The sequence below is a fragment of the Colletotrichum lupini genome, chromosome 4 (assembly GCF_023278565.1).
Source record: "Colletotrichum lupini chromosome 4, complete sequence".
NCBI classification, from domain to species: Eukaryota; Fungi; Ascomycota; class Sordariomycetes; order Glomerellales; family Glomerellaceae; genus Colletotrichum; species Colletotrichum lupini.
In genome coordinates, this window is record NC_064677.1 from 230,449 (window position 1) to 240,124 (window position 9,676).

The following is a 9,676-nucleotide window of genomic DNA, read 5'->3' on the forward strand; positions in this document are numbered from 1 at the left end:
CCGGCAATTACGATTGAAACGCGTCGACGCGTCCTCTGTAGGAGGCCGCATCGCGTGGGTCATGTGACTACCACGCAGAGACCCACTTATGTTCACACACAATGGAATGAATCTCACCTCATGAATCTCATTTCACAACCCACTCAACGTGTCTCGATGCGCTCGCCAATACTGGTCAAAACTTGCAATAAGCGGTGAATTTCAATCATTGTGATTCTTTGACGTTATCTTTTCATTAATATCCAGCCAAGCTGGAAGCATTTGGTCCGAGGGCCTGCTGGGGCCTCCGTTCCTTGCCAAGTGTAGGATACTGTACGGGTCGGTCACCCTCACCTACGACTCATCATGGAGACAGTGAAGAAAGTGGACCTTTAAACCGTGGACCAACAGAAGAAGACTTGCCATTATGAGGGAGGGCTTCTTCCCCTTTGCATTCCGTCACGCCTCGGCCGATGTTCCCTAAGGTACCTTAGTAAGTACTTGATGAAGGGCAGTGGATCTCTCGGCTCGGGAAAGGCTGCCGTGGTGTGAAGAGCCAAGCCGAACCGAGATTGCATAGGGCGACGATAGCGGACCGGGAATCTTGAGTTGCGTCCAGCAACCCAGATGAACGAACTCGATCAACCTTATGGTTCACTCTTCTCTTGATTGAAGACCAGGGGCCTGGGTGCATGTTACATTCCGATCTGAACCGACCTAAACCAGAGATGTCCTGTCGGGTCGCCGCACTCCCTCAGTCAACAGGTTCATCCTGCTTACATGGGCACGACTTGGGCCTGAGGTTATGGTCAAGAACAGCCAGGTTCCGTCAAGCGCGACTCTATGGCTGGCGTCGATGTGTGAAAATACGAGCACATTGTTTGGACATTAGTCTTGCAAAGAAATGACGCGAGTCTCGCAATCTTATCCATCATTGTAAAGTACATTGTCTACTAAATCCGGCTGTACCCTATTGGAACCGTGGACCTCTCAATAACGTAGCTGGGGTACACTCAAGGTCATGGATAATGGTAAGTGACGACCTATTTCTAGGCTCTGGTCGATCTGCTCTCTCTTTCTGACATGTAAGCACGCCACCTCGGATTGAGAAGATAGACAGGCACTCCGAGTAGGAAGATGAAGCCAAAGATACCAGCCAACACACCAAAGGCAGTTTGATACCCCCATTTCTCAACCATTGGAGTCAACCCATAGGTCACACCGAACGAGACCACGTTCTTAGTTCCCACAACCACGACCAGTGCCGGCCCGGGATGTTTGGGCGCGGCTTCGGATGCGAAGCTAGTGGAAATGATAAGAACAGAGGTAAAGGAATACTGGAAGATGGTCCAGCCGATGTATGGACCCCACCATGTGTACCCTCCTGACGCGGTGTAGCCATACAGTAATAGCATTCCCACACCGATGACGGCAGGTAAAGCCAAGACGACCAGGTGGTGTTCCGGGATGTGAACGCCTCGATTCCGACGGGCGAGGTACATGACCAATGGATTGCCGACGAATGTGCAGAACAACATGCCGAGAACGGCGCCAATGACGCCGCCAACATTAATCAACCCAACATCTTCCGACTTCCACTGATAGTTCGTCACCAGAACAGTGTTGTAGGTCAGTGACATGCCAACACCGCAGCCAAGAGCAATGGAAGATGTCAACACCGCATAAATGATTCCCGGGGACGAGAATGATTCCGCCATGTGCTTCCAACTCAAGACCATTACTCGCATTGGTTGGGGATGCGGTGTCGACCAAGGTCTGATGCGCTGTAGATACGACTTTCTCTCCAGAGACTCGGCCGCCTGATCGGCGCCCGGAGCCGTGAGTCCAGACCGATTCATCTCCTCGAGGTAGGCCTGGGCTTCAGAGTCTGGAATGACACGCGTGACACCAAACTCGTCCGTGATGACGACTTGTCCATCGAGCGACTCGGGTTGACGGGTGAACTGTGTTTCGAAGGCGAAAAAGAACGCAATGACCAGTCCGACGGCAACGGTGATAACGAAGACCCAGTAATACCAACGCCATCCCAGGTCATGGTTCAAATATGACGAGGTCAAGTTGATAGTAGAGGATATCGCATTTTGTGCCATCCAGTAAAGACCAAAGATTTTGGAACGCTCGTGAAGAAAGGTAACTTCAGTGAGCATCAGCGGGAGAAGAGACTCTGAGGCACCCGTGGCCAAGCCTTGAACCACTCGGGCAGCAAGATGCCCGTTATAGCTATTTTGCAAAGCGGCAGCAATTGTCGCTATCAGAAGGATGACCATGAATCCTAAGAATACTGGGCGTCGACCGTATGCCAGAGCCAGAGGAAGGATGATGTAGTTGCCTAATCGTGATGCCTTCGTTAGTTCACTAATCAACCTTTAACGGCAGCTTTTTGAGTCAAGATGGATCTTACCGAGACCAATGCACAAGGTTGGAATAGTAATCAGAAGAACAATGTCTTCGGAAGAATAGCCTTGAGGGCCATACATCGCAAAGAATTCATGCAAAATTGCACCGAGACCACTTGCAATCGACAAACCCATACTAGAGAACCAGCAGCAGCAGAAGACAATGCCGTACTTCTCCCAAGGTCTGAAGCGGAGGGGATCGTTGGGATCCGAAGACGGAACTGGAATCCTGCGAACCTCTCCATCTCGGTTGATGAGAAGTGCGTTGCCTTCGACATGGCCATCGTGTGTGTCTTGCAAGCCCGGCTTGTTGAGGTCTTCGAGATGTTCGATTTGGCTGTTGTGCTTCGCGTCGCCACTGCTTCCGGGAGCCAGAGATGAAGACATCTTGAAGGCCGGTGGAGTTCAAGTGCGTTGAAGATTGTTTAGGTGATCTGAGGTGTTGGTGAAGAAGAGAACACCTGCGGGTCACGACTGCGAGCAACCGTCGCAACTGCAGGGAAATTTGATGCACCCAATGTTGTCTTGATTGTGATGATTGGGGATGGACGTCATGATTCCTGTGTATTCGTCGCGGCTGACAGCCTTGTTATTTCAATATCTTGACCATCGTTGAAGATGTTGACCCGAATGGAAATCCGGGGTAGACATGGGCCACCCCGTTCCCCGGAGTGGGGGGTTGGGGTGCGAGGTAGTCTTGATTCCCCCGCAATCTCTCTTCGGTTCGGCTGGGAAACAAAGCTCCATTCGGTTCGGGATCTCAAGCTTTTGAAGAGACCACGGCGCGATGAACTAGTACAAAATCAACGTAGCTCGTATCTTCTCTTGACTATTTCTTGTTCATGAATCCACAGACTAGTCGACAGTCTCGGGCTACGACCTCTCAGTATCGAACTCTTCCACTACGATTATTGAGTGACTGTATCCCACCGGGGGCGGGGCCGGAACTGGAAGCCAACAACACATACGGGGCACGAAGTCCCAGGGTTCCAACATGGTATTCCGGCCAAGTACGGCAGGCGGTCCTTTATTTCTCTGTCTATGGCTAACTCCCAACATATGAATGTTTCCGCCTCAATGCCTCGGCGCTGACTAGGACTCGATATCAGGGACATGCCATTGGTCCCCCACTCTGAATCCGGTAGGAAAGGGGTCCTCTGGATCCAAGACGACCTGCTTGTAGCTAGTGATCCATGCTCTGCCCTTGATGACTGGTACCACAGCATCAATATCTCCGACTTTGACAGTCCGAGAGATGCGGCACTCGAAGGCTGTGTCAATGACGCTAGTGTGCTTGAAATATTCTCCAACCGCCAGCTGGCCCTTGGCATGCAGCAGAGCCATCCGCGCACTGGTGCCGGTGCCACAAGGGCTGCGATCAAGACGCCCGGGAGACACAACTACAGTGTTCTTGGCGACCTTCCCAATGGTATCTTGGTGAAGTGGCTCTGTGAATTCGAGAACCGAGATGCCCATGATTCCTGGGTTCTCCGGATGATGAGGCGTGTAGGCAGCTTTCAATGCTGACTTAATCCTTTCGCCAAGCTCCACAAGCTTCGCGCCCTTGCTCGGCTCGATGGTCATCCCGACAGATGCCGCATCCACGATAGCGTACCACATTCCGCCCCAGACAATGTCGGCGGAGACGGTCCCGATCCCCGGGACGTCAACCTGCAGATCGAACCGGTCCACGAACGCAGGCACATTTTCAAAAGCCACGGATTTGCATTTACCACCTTGGCACTCCGCAGTCACGCCGACAAGACCAGCCGCCGTATCTAGAGCGAACTTGGTGATTGGCTCTTGCATGGGGATCATCCCTGTCTGCAAGAGTACCGTCGCCGTGCAAATGGTGTTGGATCCGGACATTGGCGCATATTCTTCACTTTCCATAATCAGGAATACTGCAGCGGCTTCGGGGTTGCATGGCGGGAGGATCAAGTTCGTATTCTTTGGCGATCTTCCTCTCGGCTCATTCAGTAGTAGCTGACGCAGCTCGTCTTTATGCGTCAAAAAGTGTTGTAGTTTGTGCCACATGCTCGGTGCCGGCACATCTAGAACACCGCCGGTGATTACATCGCCAACTTCACCCTCCGCGTGGCATCCGACCACGTTGATAACACGACCGGCGCTCATCCTTCTGTGTCGAACAAGGTTGAAGTGACTGTTGGCTAAGTTTGTACTTCAGGTGGTGCCGTGGAGCTTGCGCTTGAGGTGATATTAGATGACCAAGAAATGATGAGTTGAGATGAATAACAGAGGAATGAGGTTTCTGACCACCTCAGATCAAAATCAACTGTGCTTGATGCTATTTAACAAAATGGCAATGGAGCTCTTGTCACCTACAATGCCCCGCGTTCGCGTGATACCCCGCAGAGCATCGCGGAGACTTGCCCAGTTTCTTAATTTTTGCTCCAGAGATGTTTGCTTGATATGTAAAGCAAACCAATTTAATTCCCAGCAAGTACCAATCATTCGAGGGAGGAGGAGCTAATTGGCTATCAGTGATAGATACACGGGTTATCAAACCGAAACCAAGTGAGACTGCTTTTGGGTTGACGTTCAGCTCTCAAGCTCGTCCACGCGACCGAGGAATTGCTGTCTGCCCTTTTTACTTTCGTAAAGAAATCGAGACGATGTGGATTGGAAAAGCGTCGGTCAGTCATTTTCACCTCTGCCAGTTCAACATGATTGAGAAGTCAGAGCAATCATCTCAATGGCGTACTTCCCATATCCACGCTCAAGACCTTGGGGGAAACATCTCGAACCCATTAAGCGATGTCATTTGATTGCCGCCATTGGCGGCCCACTCTCGCGCGGTGCCAAGAGAGCCATTCGCTGACAATCGCATAGCTCACAACCGCCAAGGTAAGCATGTTCGTGGCCACACTTTGAGAGTGGCTTGCAGGCAAACCATCTTCGATCCAATTCCTCATCTTCCATAAATAGGCGTTGTCGAGGTGTGAAAGTCCCGGGACGAAAACCGGGACGGCCGGCGTTAGGCGCAGTTTACATGGCGCGCGGGTACTTATCGTGTTGATCTTGCCATCCCCCCTTGAGTAAGGTACCAGGGCTAACTTTCAGTGCATTTCGACACTTGTTGTCGGGCTTATTTGATTCATGTGTGGCGAAGTGTTTTCAGATCATATCAAGAGCTCACTAGTGTTTAGCTCGACCGAGGTCAATTGGCCATATTCAAGAGTATCCGCCTACCGCTTGGGTTGAGAGTGAGAGCAGCAAGCTGAGAACAGGGGTCCTTTTCTTCCCTCTAATACAACCCACTTCCGCCACGAGAACCGATGCAGTAGGTCTGCAGATTGCTTCTGCCTAACTAACCCGTCGGCGGGCCGACTCTAGGGCGGAGAAAGACAATGATATCATCCTTGAGACATGAGCAGGCGCCCGTGATGCTCAGTGATTTGTCGGTTTGCGATACCATAAGCCCCCACATGTCTATCAGCCCTCCCGCATTGGCTACAACGTTGAGTCCTCTAGGGCTGAGGGGATGTTGATCAGCGGTTGTACCTGTTGCCCCCAAGGCGAAGCACAGCATGGCAGTCTTTACCCAAATAGGAAAATACTCTGGCCAAGACCGTTTGCCAAGCGAATCGTCTTACTTGGTGTTCTACACTGGGGCTCAAGCAAGGCAACCCGCGCACCCAGAGCATAGGATACTTAAGATATCCAAGCCTATGCGGATGTGGCCTGAGTTGAGAGCCCCCTCCGCAATCAAACCCTCGACCCCTTCGTCCCATCGACTTCTTCTTACTCAATCTGGTAACGCTGGTGCATATTAACCTGTCACTCGGGTAGGGCTGAACTGCACCTTTTGGGACCTGATCCACGCCTCGCAACACAATGTTACCGGCGCCTCAGCCATCATTATCCCCGGAGATTCCAGGGAAACGACGTTGCTGGGAGTGCCAACGTCGTCGACTTGTTTGCGACTCTGTCAAGCCAGTCTGTAACAAGTGTCGTGCTTCCGGCATCGTTTGCCCTGGCTACGACGACAGAAAGCCCCTGACTTGGCTCGCACCTGGGAAAATCACCTGCCGTACTCGACGCAAAGGGCGCGTGGCAGACAAAGACACAGCGACGAAGAAGACCATAAAGATAAAGCCAAAGCTAGATAGCCGAGGGGAAATCGAAGACACCGAAGCCTTGACTAGAAGCAGGAACAAATATGGCGGAGAGCTCGTCTTTCATTCAGCTCTGAGGACAGACATTTGCGATGTATTCGAAGCCGTACAGTATTGTGAGTTGCAACCCACAGAACTTGAAAAAAGATTCAGCTGTTACCCAGATTTATCGAAAATCTCTAACATCACAATTGTTCAGTCAACGACGTGTTCTACCCATACACCAAGTCAGGCCATCCGCCAACCAGCAACGTGTTCATCGCCGAAATTCCCCTCAAGGTCGTGAAATATCTGCCGATCTCGATTGCGCACAACTTGGTTGGCATCGTGTACCATCATCGCATGCATGTGCAGAAAGAATGGAAGAATGATTGTCCTTCTATATTGTATGCCCAACACCGAATGCACCATCATCGAGGCCTGTAGATACGGGCTATCAACGAAGATCTCGCCAATCCGAAGACGCAGAGTAGCGACGTTGTATTGACAGGGGTCATCCTCCTTCTCCAGTCCGAGGTCAGTCAAAGTCAACAGTGAGGCTTCTTATCTACAATGATTGCTGACCCAACACCAACACCAACAGATCAACGCATGCATAACTCCTCAGTGGCGACAGCATGTAGACGGTCTCCTGGCTATTCTCGCATGTCGAGGCGGTGCCCGGGGATGGGCCATGTCGGAGCCATACCGCCAAGCCTTGCTCCTGTCTTTTATGATGTAAGTCTAGATCCTGTGGGTAAATCAAAGCATTGATGCTGACCTCGAGAATGACACAGTGTGATGACTTCAGCGAATACAACGAGTCCACCTGACAACCAGGTTACAATGTGTGATCAACAAGAGTTCGTTAATTTGATCCAGGAGATATATCCACTCGGATTGCATCCACACATTCCTTGTCCGATGCCGCTATTCTTGGAAATTTCGCGAATTAACCATCTAAGAGCTGAGGTCTCGAAGAAGTCGATGGACAAGTCAACAGCGAATTCAGTTGCGGAGGACATTGTTGCAAGGATCGAGAGCTTTGATGGGACGGACTGTGACTCCTTCTACGAGGACAGGGATCACCGTGATCTCATCGCTGCGATATTTCACTCTGCAGTGGCTGTCTTCTGCATTTCTTCGCTGCAGAGCGTTGGAGCCCTGCCCAGAGTCCACCGACTGACAATGCTGAGAACCATGCATGGAAATCGCCTCTATTCTCTCATGGAGGAGACAAGAAAACATCCACAACTGAAGAAATCCGTCCAATGGCCTTTAGTTGTCGCTGGCATCGAAGCCTCGGTTCGGGTAGATAAGCGTCGGCTTGTTGCAGAGCTTTACTTGGAGCAAGCCAAGGACATCGCCACGCCATTGCCTCTGCACGCTAAGAATGTTATGCGCACCTTCTGGGACGGAGACGCTACACATTGGGATGCATGTTTCGACCAGCCCTACGCATTTGTTTCATAGCATGAAGTGGGAACAAGGCTTAAGTTCAGAGGGACAGATAATTGGGAAGGGAACACGATATCATTACTAAGTAGGTAGTGTGATGGCCTTTGCTCAGTTACATCAAGTGAAGAAATGGTACTCTGACAGCAGTAAGCACTTGTATTTGTGTTTTAAGTTGATTAAATGAGTGACAGTTAGTGCCGCTGGCGGCTTAATATTAAGGAAGGTGATGATGCCGCCTGGTCCGGAGCCCAACGACAGCTCTATGAACATATTATGTCGTCCAAACGAGTTCAAAGTCTGATTCATAAATTTGTACGTTGTCTTGTCTTCAGCCCTAAGAATCAACGGTGTTATTCCCGAAGTTGAAGTCTTCTTCTCTATTCTATTGACCAAGACTTGACTGTTCTCGAATGGGGCGACGTTCCTAACACTCCATCATCAACAAGTTGACGCCTTTACGTTGACCTTGAGGTTGTCCATGGCCGTCAAGATCGTGATAGTGGTTCCTGTAATGGGACTGGCGGTTTCAAAGCTGACGCTCTTGAGATTCTTCTCATTGACAAGGTTGCACTTTTCCAAGCTTGATCCAAGAATATCGGGATTATATGAGCAGAATTCAGTGATGGTGTTACCGTTCACGTCCACTCCCTTCACGGTGAGCTTGCAAGCCCTCTTCATATTCTCGAGGCCAGTGCGAACACACTGGAAGTCGAACGTCTCCAGCTCAAAGCTCGCTACCTTTGATCCACCGTAGTCTTTGGTGATCAACGGGTTTTCCAGTGTCGAGGCTGTGGTGATGGTGCCGTACACCAGAAACTCGTTCTCGCGGAGGTTGGGGTCGAGCGCCCCACCAACGGACTTGACTCCGAGGCCCGAGTACTTCAGCTGTTTGTAAGGGGTAGGCGGGAACACAGGGTTCAGGATAGGAAAAGCACTCGATCCAATGTCTTTGTACTGGAGTGTCGGTCAGTAATACAGTTCTTTACCAGGAGAGAGTGACTTACGGTGAGCACGTAAGGGGTAACTTGCTCGCAGCTGTTCCCAGTAGGAGATGCCATGCTACCTCCCAAAAAGAGAATGACAGAGATGATTTGGGCAAGAGGAGCCATGATGGATGGAGTGATAGAGTTGAAGTATCTTAGGCTGGTAGTTGGGTCCTAGCTGGTGATGCTGATGATCATGTTGACAGGAACAAGATGAGAGTGCAAGGACGAGCGAGAAGGCAGTGTCTTTATATTGATTCTAATGTCCAGGGAGATCATATTCCAGAACTCAAAAGTTTCACCTCGTCAATATTAGTCAATATGCCAGTATCGAACGAAGACACGGTCAAGCGAACAACGGTCACGACAGAAGCCTTGATATTGCCGTATGCCGATCATCCGATGTGAAGGCTTTCGATGTTCACGACGCCTGCAGTCACATATTGGGTCTTAGACTTATTGGTAACACAGGCAGTTGCTGCTGCATCATGAATCAGATCGTTAAGTACATGGATAACTAGCCTCAACTAACTACTTCTTGTCTCTTGACTTGCTTCAGTGTGGGCTCCCACCATGAATTCGTTCAACGATGTCAAGGATTTCCGCTCTCTCTATGGTTCTAGTTGAGATATCAGATAGCCCATTAGGTGAATATTCTTTTCCTGGTACTAGATTCAGTGACTGGAGCATAGAAGGCCAAAGCAGGCAAAGTTACTTGTGA

The 9,676-nt window shown here is 50.5% G+C and overlaps 4 protein-coding genes across 4 annotated transcripts, besides 2 other annotated features; 1 reads left to right on the plus strand and 3 right to left on the minus strand.

Annotated features, from left to right (window-relative positions):
- Positions 1-59: 59 nt before the first annotated feature.
- Positions 60-85: a sequence feature (Short protein (CLUP02_07179, UQC81693.1) was converted to a misc_feature.).
- A 63-nt stretch (positions 86-148) lies between these two features.
- Positions 149-209: a sequence feature (Short protein (CLUP02_07179, UQC81693.1) was converted to a misc_feature.).
- A 26-nt stretch (positions 210-235) lies between these two features.
- CLUP02_07180 (uncharacterized protein) lies at positions 236-2,783 on the minus strand (the record flags this gene model as incomplete). The annotated part of the gene is made up of 9 exons (XM_049286175.1): positions 236-333; positions 385-426; positions 481-517; positions 576-582; positions 638-696; positions 760-820; positions 949-981; positions 1,063-2,329; positions 2,402-2,783. The coding sequence occupies 9 exons, from the start codon at positions 2,781-2,783 to the stop codon at positions 236-238; spliced, it is 1,986 nt and encodes a 661-aa protein (XP_049143318.1).
- A 705-nt stretch (positions 2,784-3,488) lies between these two features.
- On the minus strand, positions 3,489-4,532 carry CLUP02_07181 (uncharacterized protein; the record flags this gene model as incomplete). Its single annotated transcript, XM_049286176.1, has 1 exon — positions 3,489-4,532. The coding sequence occupies one exon, from the start codon at positions 4,530-4,532 to the stop codon at positions 3,489-3,491; it is 1,044 nt and encodes a 347-aa protein (XP_049143319.1).
- A 1,722-nt stretch (positions 4,533-6,254) lies between these two features.
- Positions 6,255-7,987, plus strand: CLUP02_07182 (uncharacterized protein; the record flags this gene model as incomplete). The annotated part of the gene is made up of 4 exons (XM_049286177.1): positions 6,255-6,651; positions 6,735-6,862; positions 7,119-7,252; positions 7,312-7,987. 4 exons carry the CDS (start codon positions 6,255-6,257, stop codon positions 7,985-7,987), a joined length of 1,335 nt encoding a protein of 444 aa, XP_049143320.1.
- A 423-nt stretch (positions 7,988-8,410) lies between these two features.
- Positions 8,411-9,081, minus strand: CLUP02_07183 (uncharacterized protein; the record flags this gene model as incomplete). Its single annotated transcript, XM_049286178.1, has 2 exons — positions 8,411-8,926; positions 8,977-9,081. The coding sequence occupies 2 exons, from the start codon at positions 9,079-9,081 to the stop codon at positions 8,411-8,413; spliced, it is 621 nt and encodes a 206-aa protein (XP_049143321.1).
- Between the last annotated feature and the right edge of the window lie 595 nt (positions 9,082-9,676).